Here is a 16,809-nt window from a genome sequence, read left to right as displayed (position 1 = left end):
GACCACTTCATCATGCTGCTCCTCAGTTGCTGTTTAGGCCAATGTTCACATATGCCTACAAACGGGGGGACATCTTTGGTCCAGAGCTCTCCCTCTGTCCTTATTCAGGCCATGTCTGAGCCTTGCAAGGTTTGTTCTGTAAATAATTCCTGACACGAAGCCTTTCTGTCTCCATCCGTACAGCTAAGGCTCTCATCCAAGCTGTTGCCACTTCGAATCGTGCTTACTGCCGAAGCACTTGTCCTGCCCTTAATGAATGCAGCCCTGTCCTGCAGATAATCACTCTAAATGCCTCAGCAAAGGATATGGCTCTAGCTGGTCCTCTGGTGCTGCCATGCCAATCTTTGCATTTCTACCCTAGCTCCCTACTCTCTGTCACATCAGATGAGAGCCGCTTGTCCTCACTTTCAAGATCTTCCGTGGTCCACCCCAGCTCTGCCTGTCTCAGGCACAGCCTCTCACGCATAACAGTCAGCCCTGCCATCGCCCATCAGGCAGTGGTATCACCCGCTCCGTACGTTCTCATGCGCAGCCCTGCGGGTGTGACGCTGCCCAGCGTGTCTGGGAGAAGCTGCCTGCACACAGCTGCAAAACTAATGCACCTTCAAAACTCCCCTTTTCCTCGCAAGAAACATTTGACAAGGGTTAGGCTTCCTTTTGTGCAGGCAAACACTGTCTCACCGATGCCTCGTGCCTGTGTGCACAACCTCCCCTGTTAGGTCAAGAACCGGGCTGTCCCATGCGACTTCATTGCCTGGCACGGTGGGCTCCTTGTCCATGACCAGCACTCTTATAGGCTACAAATTAATAGATCTAAAATGGCAACAGCAGCCACCGAGTCACGGTCCGCATTTGCATAATAATATAAAGAATGGTAGACTTAACCTGAAGAGGCACAGCTGTAATTCAGAGATAATGTACGCTGTTAATAGTGCTGGGAGAAATTGAACGTATTTGTCACTCCTTTGATTATCCTGCCATGTAGAAGCATTGCAGGTTTGTTTATTAATATCTCAAAATGTCCCTTTTAAAGTCAGAGTGTTTTGACCAATACATACACTCAGAGGGGTAGCATCAGACTTGCACTTTTCACTTCATATTTACTTTCTCTCCTTTCAGTGACTAATGGTGTAACCTTAATTTATGTTAACTGTGTTGGTTTTTTACATATGCTTTCTTATTAAAAATAAGATGAAAATTGCAGCTAAATAGCCTACCCCTTTAAAATCCAGCGGGACTCGGGGCTGGGGGGGGCGGGAAGCAGTTATCAGACAAGTTTGGGATATTGGCAGGGGCTTCCTCTCCTGGGAAAGAGGATGTGAAGAAAGAGGTGGGTGCCTGCTAGTCACCTTTGAGTCACGCACCTTAGCTGGTTTGTGTAGACTATATTCTAGAGTGTTCAGTGGAAATGGTTTATATTGAGGGTTTTTTCTTCTGAATTTTCTGTTGAATAAATTTGTGTCCTTAAAGAAACTCTGAGTCTAACAGGGAGTCCTTGCTGTGATGGGAAACAGATTAGTCCTTACTTACAAGAAACTACTGTTCTGAAAGAGTACACAGGAATCTCAAGTAGGATAATTTAGTGTTATTACCTGGTTCGTTTTTTTTTCAGTAAACCTTTTTAAGCATGTATTACTGTGTTGCGGGTTTAAACATTCATCTCAAAGTTTAGCTGCTTTGCTCCAAAATCAATTAAACTTATTATGGATGTGCTGAAGAGGTCTGGAATGCAAGAACTGGCTCGTATTCTGATTTTCACTCTTACCATTTGTAGGGTATTTTAGGACATACATGTGGCAGTGTGAGAGAAAAGGTGGGTATTAAACTGCTGGAGTGATACTTAATAACTCTGGTATTTTCTGGACAATCTGTAAATTGTAATGAAAATTATCTTGAATGTGATGTGCAATGATTCTCTTTGTGAAGGATACTATGCGGGCTGGAGAAAAAACAGCATGAAAGTGAAAATTCTGTTAAAATGCCAAAGACCAAAATTCTCTCCTTTTGTTTTTAAAGTTGAAAACAGAAGACTTAGTCCCTTAGTTTAAACTGAGGGATGAAAAGAAATTATGCTGCAGGCACTACTGTGAACTACTAAGTTCAGTGAGCTTTACTTAACTTTGACAACAGCAAAACACTCACATAAAAGAAATTAGGTGTCTGCCATTTAAGTGTGTTAGTGACTGCATTACACTCTGTTGAAGATAGGAGGGCTGAAGGATTTCCTTTATTTAAGATAAGTATAAAAAAACCTGAGCTCTTTTGGTAGCCAAAATAAAAGGAGTACCATATTCTGAACAGGCATGTGCAGATTGATTAAAACCTGTCTTCTCATGTTGATGGAGATTTGAATACACATGATAAAAAAGAACAAAATGTCTAGGCCTTGGCTACCTGGAAAAAAAGATGGGGTCCTAGCAGAAATTGTTAGGTGGAAAGGGGGTTGGAAATGTCTTCTGTCATCTAGTTCTTGCTCAGTACAAGAAAGTGGGACTTTGCTCATTCTTTGTACATAAACAGTGTTGCACAAGAGATACATCAATCTGTTATCACCACCTCATCCTAACTGAAACAACATCCAGAACACCAGAAGTCATGAACTAGGATTCAACAAACAGTTAATTCACAAGTACAGCGATACTTCTGTCTCCGAACATTGCTGATGTTCTACCTCCAAGAGGCAAAACCTAAAAGGGTAAGTATCTTGTCAAGGTACTGCTGACACGTGCCTTGTGTTGTAAAGTAAATGGAAAGAAGGTCACAACTCAGCTTGGCAAATCAACACAAAGAACTATCATTATGACGGCTGTAAAGAATAGTTTTGTACAGGTAAGTACCTTCAGCTGCCCTCTCTTCAGTGGTGAATGCATGTGACAGCCATGGTTTCAGTTTGTAAAGAAACACTCACTTATGCTGCCATATGGGTATTTTTTTAGTCTAAAATTTCATTTAATGTCTAGAGCTAATCTATTTTAAGTATTTTTAATTGCCACTATCACTTCATTGAAGTCTAGCTATGTTTCTGCTTCCTTGCTGTTTAGACCTTTGGCAGTCAAGTAGGAACAACAGCAGTAAGCTAGACACCAGGAATCAAGTATGCCTGGAAACCTGTTTATTTGCAAAATATACAAAGTCCTCTTCTCATTGGCACTTAGCATATTTTATGAGCAAATACTACTGGCATAAACCCCATTTGGACTGCTGAAGGATGTTAATACAGAGCCACCGCCTTTACAGACACCTCACACACTAGTACCAGGCTTAAGCTTCACTGAAATACAGTTGCATCTTCTCCCGAGTTTTCACTGACACCGCCATGACTGTAGTTGTTGCCGAAACAGCTGTGCTGGCAACAGTCTGCAATGAGGTGTAAAAAACCACAAATCGAGCCTGCAAACTACTAGTGAGGAGTTCAGCTTCCAGGCTAAGCTTGCCGGGAGCAGAGCCCAGCAGCGAGGGATGCTGCCCCTGCCAGTGGGGCCTCACACCTGGGGAGGGCCGCCATTTTCAGCAGCAACCACGTGCCCCAAGGAGGACAGGCGGCCCCTGCGACAAGAGGGACACGTGTAGGCAGGGCTGGCCAGAGCGGCCCATCTCCCTGCCCTGGCAGGTTCCCTCTCGGCAGGACAGGGGTAGGCCCGGCCCCACAGGGTGAGGTGCTGTGGGCCAGGAGCAGGCTCTGTGAGGTTTTTCCGTAAGTGGGAGCGCTCCCCGTGGGCTCGGGGATCGCCCCCCTTCCAGACTCCCCGGCGGCTGAGGTGGCCGCTGGGGCCCGAGGCAAAATGGTACCTCCCCTACGCGCCCCACTCAGAAGAGACGCGCTGTAGTACGCCAGGAACTACAGTTCCCGGCGTGCGCCGCGCCAAGCTGGCCCGCACCGGAAGGAAGCCGGGGAGAGGGAGCGGCTGGCGGCGAGGCATGCTGGGACACGTAGTCCGCAGGCGGCCACAACAGAGGGCTGTGGCCCGCGAATTTGAAAATTCCCGCGGTGGCCGTGGCAGCTCTCGCGAGAACTCCGCCCCCCGCCCCGCCCCGCCCCCCGCCCGGCGGGTGAGCGACCGAGGTGGGTGCTGCGCGCGGGGGGAGGGGAGCGGCGCGGCACGGCACGGGGCGCGCGCGGCAGCGCAGGAGCCGAGGGCGGAACGGGGCGCGCTCGGTCACGCAGGAACCGAGTGTGGCGCGGCCGGGCAGGCCCGGAGCAGGCGGAGGCCGCTATAACCGCTGCGGGAGATGCCGCCGCCCTCATCGGCACGTACGGAGGAAAAACGGGCTGGGGCGTGGGGGGTGGGCGGGCAGGAGGGAGCGGCGCGGGGAGAAGGCGGCGGAGGCGGTGGCGACGCCCGTCCGCGCGCTCGCCCGCCCGCCCGCCTGCCTTCCTTCCCCCGTACCAGCAGGTACCGGGTGCTCCTGAGGCGGCTAGGCCGGCACCGCCGCCACTGGCGCAGCGCGGGCCCGGCGGGGGCCCTGGGCGGGCCCGGCCGCCGTCGCTCGGCCCCTTATGTAAGTGACCCCCTGGGCTGCGGCGCCCTGCCCGCCACACGTGGCCCGGCCGCGGCGGAGGAGGCCGGGGCCGGCGGCGCGGCCTGGGCAGCGCACATGGGAGGCGGCGGCGTGCGAGGCTCCGCAGCCGGGAGGCGGCCGTCAGAGGCTGGGGGCGTGGGAGAAGTGGCGGCTGCCGCCGGGACCTTTCCCTCCTGCCCTGCCGCCCGCCGCCCGGCCGGCGCACGCCCCCGCCTCCCGCTCCTTCGGTCACCTTTTGCAGGATTTTTCTTATCTTTCTTCTATTTTTCTTTTTTTTCCACCTCCCCCCCTCCCCCATTTCGGTGTCGCTTTCCAGGAGGAGGCGGGAAATTCTCTGTCTGCGTACAGCGGCGATCGCGGGAAGAGGGCTGGGTTTACTGGGGAGAGCACAGCTTTACAGGAATCCAGCGCGTTTTGGGGGGGTCTCTTGTTTTTTGCATGAGGCATGCATCCCGCAGCAAAGTTGCTGACCTAAACAGCAGTGCTTGCTTTCTTCCCTAATAAAGCGTGACTCCAGGTCTGGAGCTTCTGGCAATAGAAAGAAGCGTGGTGTCGGTGTTTCAGGTCTAACAATTGCTTCCTGATCACGTTTGGTCAAAGGATGGGAAATTTAGGGACTTAATTGTGTCGGGAATGCTGAACCCCGTTTGGGGTGTATGGCTAAACGTGGTAGTTCAAGTGCCGCCTTAGGCCCATCCGTCTGGATGATCGTGTGAGTCTTGGCTGGCGGCTGTCCCGTGCGTTTGGGCACACAGTACTGCACCCTGTTCTGCTGAGGACAGCTCCTCATTCGCTTGCTGCATCCGCTCGTTTTCCTGCGTGGAATTGCCTGCGCACTGCTTTTTTAAGACAGTGAAATGAACTCTATCGGGCTTCTCTTAATTCCGTGTCTTCTACCTAGCAAGCTGTCGGCTATAGTTTTAGTGAAATAGTGGTGACAAGCCTTTGCTGGTGTGCTGTTGTTTACTTGGGTGGTGGAGAGACTACTGAAATTGGTAGGAGAGAGTCACCAAAAACCTGGGCCTGTTGCCCGTGTTGCCCATGTTTTTGCAGTTCAGCTTGTCAGGTTGCTGTTTGTAAAAGTATGTTTCAGAATTAGGTACTCAAAAGCCGTCCGTCTGGCCGTGGTCCTGGGCAGCCTGCTCTAGGTGACCCTGCTTGAGGCGAGGGGTTGGGCCAGATGACCTCCAGTGATTCCGGAAGGCTTTTCTCTTCGTTGTGATTCTGTGATTCTGGAATTTGTGCTGGGAGGGGCAAACGGGTGTGGGATGCTGGAAATGTCTTGTTAACTACTGTCTCCCTCTACTAGGAAGGCTGCGTGCGTGTTCTGTACTGAGACACTTGGCATCTATGTCTGTCTGTCCAGGTACGCCAGGCGGCGCAAAAAAGAGCACAGTTTCAGAACTGACTTTAGGAACTTTTGCTAGCTTAGCCACGCTAGACAGGGACTGCAGCTCTTGAATGACAGGAGAGTCGTGTTAGAGAATAACCATAGCGGGTAGCTGGGTAAACTGGCTCCGGTGTCAACTTCTGATCTGTGTTGGTTTTGTTTGTTTTTTCATTTAAAGGGAAACCAAATCTCTGGTCTGCATCAGATACAGGGTCTTAGCTGCTGGGGGCTGTTGGGATAGAGAGCTGAAGTTCTTTCTTCTTCTCACTTTCTGCTGTAGATTCGTGCTTCTCGGAGAGCTTGTGGAGCATCCGCACAAGCTCTGCAAGAGAATCCGTAGGCTGCACTTGAGTGAAATCAGCCTGATTGTAGAATTCTGGTACAGACCGTCTCTGTTCTGCTAGTGGCTTTTGAGACTAAACCTTAGGTTTTGGATTAAATGTAGGGGTTTTGCCTAAAAGATCGGGGGGAGGTTTTCTGCCTAAGCGGGAGAGAAATGAGCCAGTGGTACGCCCTTACTCACCTGCTCGCTCGCTCACTAAATCCTCTTTCTGCAGGAGTCAAATATGGCGAAGTGCAAATTCACTGAACCTGACTACTAAGGTGCAGAAAGTGTCTTTTCCATGTCCTGCTCCTCCAATGCTTGTGAGTTGCTTCCTGTTTTTCTGGGGGAAAAGTCATTGAACCAGTCATTAATAACAATTCAAGAAATTCTCTAATTGTCATCTTTGCCTGTTATTCAACAAAGTGGATGCTGTTTTTCTCGGAAGAACTTAGTGTTTCTTCCGTTTCTTCCTCTTTGGCTGCTTCCCTCTCTTTGTCCTGTTTCCTTAGACAAGGTGATCTGAATAGTGTCACACAAGGTTGTCCCTGCTCTGATCACCAAATAACACTTCCCTGAAATGACTTGAGCTTCCACATCTGGCTGAATGCAAGAATGACAGCTGGGAGCTGCAGCCTTTCTCAGTGAGATAGTGAGTCTCTACGTGCAAGAGGGACTTCAAGGACGACTGACTGTGTCTTGGGTGCTGTCCTTTCTAAAAGTAAAGGGGTTTTTAGCTCTCCTTGCAAACTGAGTGTGTCGTTTCACACGTGTATGAGCTAGCATAATGGCTTACTGCCACAAAACGGAGGCGGACAAATTCCCTCTCCTTCTTCCCAATGCATTGTCCTGCCTCTTTCCTTGTGCCACCTTTTATGCTTGCTCGTTCTCTCTGCTAGCTAGGTGAACTCTCTAACCTGGTGGAAAACCACCTGCTTTTGAGGGTTAGTTTCCCGTCTGCTTAGGGAGTTAACTTGGCTCATGAAGCGCTCTGAAAAGTGTTCAAGACAGTGCAAGGTAAGCCACGGGAATACAGTAGCGGAACAAAGGAGCGGATGGAGAGATGGGAGGTGGCAGTGAAGTCAATGCGTTTTGTGAAATCCTATCTTCAGCTGCGACTGACCATATTTGTAGCTTTTTCTTCAGTAAGCCCATAACGTTGTTGGCCTTTGAAACTGATTTTCAGGTATGACCACAGTCAAAACTGACATCCCAGAACTCTGACTTGGCTGAATGTGATTCTGCTTGAATGTGTCATTTCTGTCTTTTTTTTTTTTTTTTTTCTTCCTTTTTCCCTGGAGCTTTTTAATCCAAAACTCTATCATCAGCCTATGACTTGTGGCATGTTCCTTTCTCTGGAAATAGCTCATGATGTTTGGAAGTCATAAGTACCTAGGGTGAAGAAGAAGGGTGATTTTGGCAACAGATACACAGAGCACTTTGGTATAGGATACAGCTGGGAGGTTGGATTGTGGTTTAGTCGTGAACATGGAGTAAGCCTGTGGCGTTTTACACGAATCTGATTTCTAAGAGACAGAAACAGGAATGTGATTGTAGTCATTGTTTCCAAAGAGAGCAGAAATGCGGTTAGTGTTGGATATAGCTCTTGACGGAGAGGCTTCATGCCTTTAACCTCTCTCTCTCGAACTATTTTGCCACTGTTTGGATTGCCCAGTAATCCTTGGTTTAACTTAGCAGAATGATGCAAGCGGACCATCCCAATAACCAGATCCCTATATATGTTGTTCATAGTTTATTATGGATTTTATCTTCCTAGTTCCATCTTGCCAAGCCAGAGGTCTAGAAAAAAATGTTTAAATGCCCATTGGCTTACTAGGAGAAACCTGGGCATGCCTGATGCTCTAGCATTTTCACATGCTTTTATACGCAGTTAATAACTGCAGCATGATTAAATTTTAAGTTACACGAGTGGTCCAGGTGTTGGAGTGTTACTTATTTGATGGTTCTTCCCGGTGGTACTGGACTGAAAAGCACATCTGATGTGTGCTGTAGGCAGGACTCTCCACTGTGTCAAGGTGTGAGCTTTCCACCAGAGAAGAATTCTTTGTGATTTGCTGGGGAGTTTTGGGTGCTGAGTGGTTTTTGGGCTGACAGGAACCTTGTGCAGTTCAACAAGGGGAAGTGCAAAGTCCTGCACCTGGGGAAGAACAGCCTCCTGCACCAGTATATGTTGGGGGCTGCCCAGCTGGAAAGCGGCTTGCAGAAAAGACCCTGGGTGTCCTGGTGGCCACCAAGGTGACCGTGAGCCAGCAACGGGCCCTTGCGGCAAAGGCGGCTGACGGCATCCTGGGCTGCATGAGGAGGAGCGTTGCCAGCCGGTGGAGGGAGGTGATCCTTCCTCTGCTCAGCACTGGTGAGGCCACGCCTGAAGTGCTGTGTCCAGGTGTGGGCTCCCCAGGGTCACAAGAGAGAGATGGAACTACTGGAGAGAGTGCAGCGAAGGGCCACAAGGATGGCTAGAGGGGACTGGAGCATCTCTCCTGCGACGAAAGGTGGAGAGAGCTGGGACTGTTCAGCCTGGAGAAGAGAAGGCTCAGGGGGGATCTCATCAAGGCATCTAAACACCTGAAGGGAGGGGGTAAAGAAGATGGAGCTGGCTACTTTCTGGTGGTGCCCAGGGACAGGACCAGAGGCAACGGGCACAAACGGAAACATTTAAAAGATGCTATTCACCAACCCAGTATATCTGTGTTAGTATTTGGTATTATGGGTTACCCCTAAAACATATTCATTAAGTCATTAGAATGAAACTAAGCCAGGATGCTGGTCAAGTTGTGGGGCTTTTGACTCTCGGGAGCCCCTGGATGCAGTGCAAAAGTTCATCCCGCTGTCACTTTGAAATGATGACAAGTACCGAAAAACAAACCCAACAAAACTACTGCAAGTAAGTTGTCCCACTTGGACCCCTTGATCTGTGCTAGTTGTGGATGCTGGCGGAGCAGTCAGGCTGGCTGGCTGCAGCAGCGTCCTGCCATACTGGCTTTGCCATGGGCAATGGTATTTCAACATGTTGACTTGTGCTTAGTGCTGACTTACGCTTCCTGTGTTTCACACGCTCGTTGTTTCCATGCTGGCAGAAGACTGCGGAACATATTCTCAAATAGAGTGCTTGTGACTTGAAATGTAGTGGATTCCAATGCCCAGGCTTTGGAGCATAATCTTTCTCCATGGGAGTCCAATGGATATAAATTGTATTTGTTTATAAACATTGCCCTTTCATAACTTTGTATTGCTCCCAGAGTCTAGTCTTCAAAACTAGCGGTGACCTGCTGTGCTGTAAGGAAAATGGGTTCTTAGTGCAACGCGGGAAGAAACAATCCTAAAAGTTTATTTGCAGGAGAACACGTATGGTAGAGATAATGCAAGACGCTTTGTGCGCACGTTTAAGTGGCTGGCTGTACTGGTTTGTAGCATAGGGCAAGGGTTGTGTTTGGTGCCTGAGTTGGTCAGCATGTGTAACACCCAGGAAGAGTGAACTACGTAGAATATCTTCCTTTTGAGACCTCGTGAAGAAAGCAGTGCTTTGCTCATGTGGGTCCCATTCACTGACAAGGAGTAATAAAGTATAGAATCAAGGGAAGGAAGAAATGGAAACTTCCACCTGTTACTGAGAAGCTTTCTAATAGATGATTTTTCTCAGATCGCATCTTACTAACCCGTGTGAGTAGACTCGAACTCAGTGTACTGGTTTTGTTCCTGCTCTTTCTCTTGTCAATACCTCTGTGTCGCTTTTTGTTGGTGATCTCGTAGGCATCAGAAAAGCACAGGATTGTCCTTTTGCTCTGCTGCGAGATCAAAACCTGTCCTGAGTGCCATTTTTGTAAGGGAAAGAGCCACAGGAGATGTATAGGAGATTATCCAGTGCACACTGATGAAACTTCTGCCAATCTCAAAAATATTTATGGCCGACATGAGTCTATTTTTGCATTTTTTTCTTTATTTACAGTGAAGAATGCGAGACCTAGCGGCTCAGGTGACGAGCAGCCTGCTGCAGTTTCCAGAGGTGACTCTTCAGGCCCTTGGGGAAGATGGGATAACCCTAGATTCTCTGCTGTGCGGGAAGTTTTCTGGAGGTGAGCATTTTCCCTTAAATCTGGTCTTGGTATAAAGTTGTTATGCCTGGAGGTTACCTGAAGCATAGGGTCGTAGTATCAACTGTGTCGGGTTGGTGCTGTCAAGAGGCATCGGGTTTTGAGAGAACAAAAAGGATGTTGTAACTATTAAACCCGCTAATATTAAAACATTGGTATAGTAAAACTTTGACATTACAAGAACCCGCACCGATCTTGTGCTATTCAAATAGTTTCCTGAAACATGCGGAGTCAGTGAGCCCTCCTCAATTTCTAATTAAATAAAAGGCAGTTTTCAAAAAAGTAATGGTGTTGTTTGGGGCCGGATTGATTTGCAGCAGCTCAAGCTCTATGCCCATCATCACATCACATGCAGAAATAGTTCTTCTACAGTGTTACAGAGGCAAAATGCCCTGCTTTTTCTTTTCTCGTCTGAATAAAAACAGAAGGAAGAGGATAGCACTGTTAAGCGCTGCATTCCAAAGTATTTAATAGGATGCAGCTGAGTAGCCAGTGAGAGCTGCTGAAAGTGGCTAAGCAGATGAGGTAGTTGACTTTCTAGGTGCTCTGCAAGTAGAGCTGGGTGCCTATCTGGATGTCTAGGCTTCTGTTAAGACCAGCTAGAATCTATCTGCCTGACTGTAAGTGTGGTAACTGAGCTAATACTTGCCTCGAGTCTGAAGTCGTTCAGCGAAAGAAAATGTGTTAAATTCTTCCTGTGCTCAGCACGTGCCAAAGTTTCAGCTTACTAACGCAGTGCCCGCTTTAAGATAATTTCTTGTTGAAGTCCAAATCCCTGCCCCAAGTAGGCATGTGTCAAGTAAAATTACTAAACTAGAAAAGAATTGCTTAGATTTGTTACATTTCAAGTATGCTTTAAGACTTGTATTCCCCTATGTGTTTAGATGGTTTAGAGCAAAACCCAGCGGAAGATGGTATCAAGACTGTAGATCAATGCATTGTAATCTTTACCCCAAACAATCCAAATTCTTCGGTGCAGGAATGACGAGTTAAATGCAGAATACTAAGGTGGTTAATTTTAAGATGTGTTGCTTGAGGATTTCAATGGGTGGCTTTAAATAATTGACCCGAATTAGGTAAGCCGGTCTTCCTCTGTTAGGCACTTTTATTGCAGGAAAGGGGCAGTGACTGTGATTTTTCAGTTGTTTTCAAGCCTCTGTTGGAACTTTGCTTTAGTCAGCTTTCTTTTCTCTTGCAGGGAGAAATGGCCTAGCATGGTTGGCGTGTGGTCCTCAACTTGAGGTAGTGAACTCTGTGACAGGAGAGCGGCTCTCTGCGTACCGTTTCAGTGGAGTAAATGAGCAGCCTCCCACTGTTCGTGTGGTAAAGGAGTTTTCCTGGCAGAAGAGAACGGGACTACTGGTTGGGTTGGAAGAAGCAGAGGGAAGTGTTCTCTGTCTGTACGACCTTGGAATATCCAGAGTGGTTAAAGCAGTTGTTCTTCCAGGAAGGGTACGTACCTGTTAATGGGCGAAATGAAGCTTTAATGTTGTTTGGTGCTGCATACTCCTGTTTCAGGAAAAGCATTGGAGCGCCTCTTTGTAGGAGGTATGTTTTCTATATTGCTTTAACATACTGTCACTTCAGAGTATCCAGTCAAGAGCGGCTTGATGTAAAATCTTGGGCTGAACGGTACCGTTCGCGCTTGAGTTTACTGACAGTAAACCAAGTTTTTGGGTTTCATTGTAGAGCGCATCGTTACCTAATTCTCCACTTCCACAAAAAGGCATGGAAAGCTATCTTCTTATGGCCAGAGTGAAAAAGAAAAAAAAAACCCCTCTTTCAAGGGTCTGTAACGTACATTTCCTAAACGGTTAATTTCTGTCAGAAATACTGTCCTTAAAATATCTCAGTCTTCCCCAGCTGTAGTGTAGATGACTTGGGCACATTCCCATGAATGTCAGAGTAGCAAGCAGGTGTGACTTGAGAGCAGAAGACATTTTTGTGTTGACTTAGGATAGGAGAAAAGAGCCTTTAGTGAGTTACCTGACAGACTGTTGAAAGATGGACTTTCCGTCTGAAGTCCTGGAATCTCTGCTTACTGAAAATTGTGTTTGTGTTGGTGGGATACGCTGGGGTAATGTTACTAAGTTTTTCTGTCTTCTATAACCCGTAAACTCCAATGATGTCATGTGCCCTAGTCACGTGATCTTAATGTGAACAAGAATGGGCGTAAGTTAATAGACCATCAAGACTCACTACATTTTTATCATGTTGGAGTCTGCAACAAATAAATACTTACTTATTACTCAGCTTTCCATAAGGTGATTTGGTTTGACTTGCTAGAATACAGGTGGAGTTTTGTTTGTTTGGAATGCTACAGTGTGATTAGTAGTAGTAAGCATTTGTATTGTGGTAATTTCTAAAGATGTGCGTTGGGCTGGTGCTCCACTGTGTTAGCTTGCCTATCATGCTGATAAATCTTAGAGTTTTAGATGGAAAGGCAAGCTGTGTGCTGTCATAAGCGCGTAATCAGTAAGTAAATCATGTTTGTGAAAAATGACGTAGCTTTGTTAAGTTTTATTTCTTAAATCTAAGTAAGCTGGGACTAGGAAAAGGAAAGGTCAAGAAGGATCGTGTCACCTATTGCCTCTGCGTCTACAGAAGTGATTTGAAATAGAATGTCGTTTTAACTCTCGGTTGTATTAGGGAGTTTTTCCGCAGCACAAAAAAAGGGGTTGAGGAGAACATATGAAGAAGCCTTGGGGGGAAAAGTTGGCTGTTGTGTGATAAAGGTTATGAATTTTGGAATAAGGGCAAAGCTTATCTGAAGTTTTGCTCTTGTGCCCTGAATGCTCTTGATTACAAGCATGTTTGGTCTGTTGCTTTTGTTGTGCTTCCTGTCTTCTTGCTGTTAGATTAGTTAGATCAGCATAGACAGGACCCAGGTATTGCGAGTTGGACTGTTAACTTCTAAGTTGTGAGCGGGAGTAAGGGTAAGCAAAACCAAGCCACTTGGCCACTGTCCATGTGTTTTGGGTTTATTCTGTACCTCATACTTGCATATTATGTAGTGTATCATTTGGGGTTTTAATCTGCCTGAATGTTCCTCTGTGTTTCACACGGATTCTTTTTAAAAGTAAAATGCAGATGGGTTCTTGACATCACTTTCTGCCGTTTTTGTCATTACTGTTTTAAGGCTTTAATGAGCACCTGCCTTTCCAGACTATTTTCCGTGTGGGTGTATCTTCTGTGGACAATGAAGTTGTACAGGTTAACACTAACTTAGAGTGACCCTGGTCCAAGGTGTCAAGCCATTAGTGTATTAATACAGGGTATTTATAGTGACTGTATGACTGCCTTTTAGCGTAAGGGTAGATGTGTAGTCATTCAGAGGGTAAAGGAATGAGTTAAAAAACCCAAACTGACAAGCTTCGAAAGCATTTTGGCATAACTTTTTTTCGTGGGAGCATCTCTACTTGCCCTCTGGATGTGCATGTGAACTGCATCAGAAAACTGAAAATGTTAATGGAGTATTATTTGAATGGGATTCTTGTGAAAGCCAATCTGAATGTAAAACATTAATTATATTAAATTGGTTTATACTGGTTGTATGTTTCGGAACTACGGAACGGTCTTTTCCCAATTTTTCCTGGTTTGTATGAGGCAGAAGGGTAGCATTCAGATTCAGTGAGCTGAGAAAAGTTTTCTTTGTTCATTCCCAGAATGAGTTGGCAGTAGTCTAGGAGAATATGCACTGGCTTTTCATAGCGCAGTGGAAAAATAGGCAGCTCCAGGAGCTTCTACATGGAAAACTGAAGTGTTAAAACCGGGAAACATTGTCGGAAGACTGCATGCAAAAATGGAAAAGATTCATTTGGAGCCAGTCGTGCAACGAAAAAAATCTTCAAAGAAAAAGAAGTTAGAAGCAACGCTTGAACTTTGGCTAATTCTGCAGTGAGATATGTACAGCATTTCTGCTTTCCTCCTAACAGTCATCAAGACTTGGAGCAGCAAAAATTTGCGTAGTCAAAACGCTTTTGACAGTCCTTCGAGTAGCAGAGGAGATTGGAAATTTAATTTGATTTCTAGGAAATCTGAAACAAAATAAAGTTGTCTGAATCGCTGTAGGTACTTCTAAGATTAGAATTCTTGAGACCAAGACGAAAGGTAAATTCTGTAGCAGACTGCCAGGCAGTGTAGTCATAGCAAGTGCTTGGTCTGGGAGAGGAGAAAACTTTGAGGCTTAAAAAATACATAAACAAAGTGGACTACCTTGTGATGCTCACTTCTTGGTTTTATTTTCCTGTAAAACTTTGTTGTTGATGTAAAGCTTCCTGTTTTCATTGTGTTGCATGTTGCAAGAAGGCTAAAGGGTGGCCTGTGTTCTTTTGCTGTATAGCTTTAGTGCAGGAGTCTTCATGTGCTTGTATCTCTGCTACAGCAGTCCGTATTGCCCTGGGATGTGTTGCAGGTGCTGAAAGGTCTGCCTTAATAAAGACCTTGTAATCAAGTTGCATGCAGACTGCTTTGCATGTTCAAGAGCAGTGTGCGCTTCTTCCTTAGCTGGAGTCAGCTTTTTATCTACCGAGCTGCCGTTGTTTTCGGCTGGCTTTTTAAATCTTTGTTAACATTCATAAAAGTGCTGGTGTGCGCTTAAAACTTTTTTTACTTCGTCTGGTTGTTAGTTTTATTTGAAATGAGGACTAGCGTAATTTTTACTAAGCTCCTATCTCCCTTCAACACTTCCTAGAACTGTTTCATTCCCATGGAACTGGTGTGTCTACCGTGCACCTTGGCCGCTGCCTTGTCTGACTTAGAGCCCTGATTTATGCCAATAGCTGTTTGGCAAAGAAGGCATAGACTGTATCACAGTGCTGATGGGCTGTGAGCGGTGGGAGAACTTGAAGTTGACATTAGTTCACTTAAATAACTGTAAGAAATCTAGGAAATGGGAGGCAGTAACAGATTTTTGTACAGGGCTTTTTTTTTTTTTTCTTTTTTCTTGACAGAATTGGAAGCAATGCTTTGTTTTTAAGCCTTATGACCCTGTATTAACTTTCTTGTTTCTGATGGGCTAATTCTGGCTTCCCTTTTGAGTGATTTCTATCTAGCTTGTCAAACAGCTTAAATATTAACTTGTAGCTTTCCTGCAGGTAACGGCTATAGAAGCCATAACTAATCACGGCGGAGCCAGTGTGAGCACTCGGCACCTACATCAGAGTCTGCGATGGCTCTTTGGAGTGGCAGCAGTGGCTACAGATGTTGGTCATCTCCTTCTGGTTGACCTTTGTTTGGATGATTTGTCCTGCAGTCAGAATGAAACAGAAGCATCGGGTAAGCTTGCAGTTTTGATACTTTAATTTAAAAGTAAGAAAACTTGTGTCTTTTAAAGAAACAATCCGCATCCCGCTTTGAAGATACTAGTGCGCAGACATTTATGACTACGGATGACAGGTGGCGGTTTGACATCGTATAGTCCTGAACTGATTAAAACTGGGAGAGGCTTAATAGTCCCTCTAATGTTATAAATGCCCCCCTCCCACCAAGATCCCCATGTCGCTGTGATTCTTGCCAGTGGGGTGTAGGAACGTCACCACCTGAGTCAGTGCAGCTGCCTGATAGGAAGTTGTGCCAGGGGTGCCCTATTTCTTGGGAATGTTCTTCTGCTTCTGTTAATTGACTTGGGAGGCAAATTTTAGGTTTGTTTTTTAAAATAAATCCAACTCATCAAAACGCATGCATTTGGATGAATGAAATCTCTAATTTGTGTATTCAGATGGCATACACTGTTTTGGCTATTACAGCAGTGGCTTGAGGAGTTGATGCCACTTCAAATAGCTTATGCCTCAATTCAGGAGGCCCAACCTCCTGATTGAGGGAGTTCAAGGAGAATTTGTCTATGAAGGTCACACTTGTACCTGGTTTGGAACTACGAGTGAGAAAACCTGTCCAGTCAGAGAGTTCTGATGTTCTTTGAATTCGTGCAAAGTGGAAATAGCAAAAAAAGTGTTGCATAAATGGGTATTTTGCCTGGGACGGTAGAATTAGATTATACCTGTTGTCACGTCAGTGTTTAAAATGCAACCTAAATGGCATAACGCATTCATTTACCACGTGGTTTTGTGTGTGTAGATCTGGAAGTTGCCACTAGAATTCCTTTTGAAGTTCCACAAAGAAGAGAAACTGTGACCAGAGAAGGGAGACATCTCTGTTTTCAATTACAAAGTCCTTCAGGAACAGCAGTATCAACCCTGTGCTACATAAGCAGAAGCAATCAGCTCGTTGTGGGTTTTTCAGATGGCTACCTGTCGCTATGGAATATGAAAACTTTGAAGAGGGAGTAAGTAGGCCTTTGCACTTGGCCATGCCTGGAGGTGCAGGGCTCTCCATTTTTTGCTTAAGGACGAATGTGAATTTAAAGAGAACTTTTTCAGGGATGGAAATGTTGAGTATAAGCTTGGAATGTGTAGAAATCCTCTTCTGAAATAACTCCTAAGTCATAGATGGATTAAGTGGACCAC

General features: G+C 46.1%; 1 protein-coding gene across 1 annotated transcript in view; it reads left to right on the top strand.

Annotated features, from left to right (window-relative positions):
- The first annotated feature begins 4,086 nt into the window (after positions 1-4,086).
- LOC142407045 (protein ELYS-like) overlaps positions 4,087-16,809 on the top strand; it is a 49,120-nt gene continuing 36,397 nt past the window's right edge. Inside the window, exons 1-5 of the mRNA XM_075496041.1 lie at positions 4,087-4,248; positions 10,201-10,327; positions 11,544-11,797; positions 15,442-15,622; positions 16,421-16,628. Of these exons, the coding sequence (XP_075352156.1) occupies positions 10,207-10,327; positions 11,544-11,797; positions 15,442-15,622; positions 16,421-16,628 (764 nt within the window). The 5' untranslated portion in view covers positions 4,087-4,248; positions 10,201-10,206. The remainder of the gene's footprint in view (positions 4,249-10,200; positions 10,328-11,543; positions 11,798-15,441; positions 15,623-16,420; positions 16,629-16,809) is intronic.

This window comes from Mycteria americana, chromosome 3 (assembly GCF_035582795.1).
Source record: "Mycteria americana isolate JAX WOST 10 ecotype Jacksonville Zoo and Gardens chromosome 3, USCA_MyAme_1.0, whole genome shotgun sequence".
NCBI classification, from domain to species: Eukaryota; Metazoa; Chordata; class Aves; order Ciconiiformes; family Ciconiidae; genus Mycteria; species Mycteria americana.
Note: the sequence above shows the minus strand (reverse complement) of the source record. Positions and strands in the feature narration are given on the sequence as shown.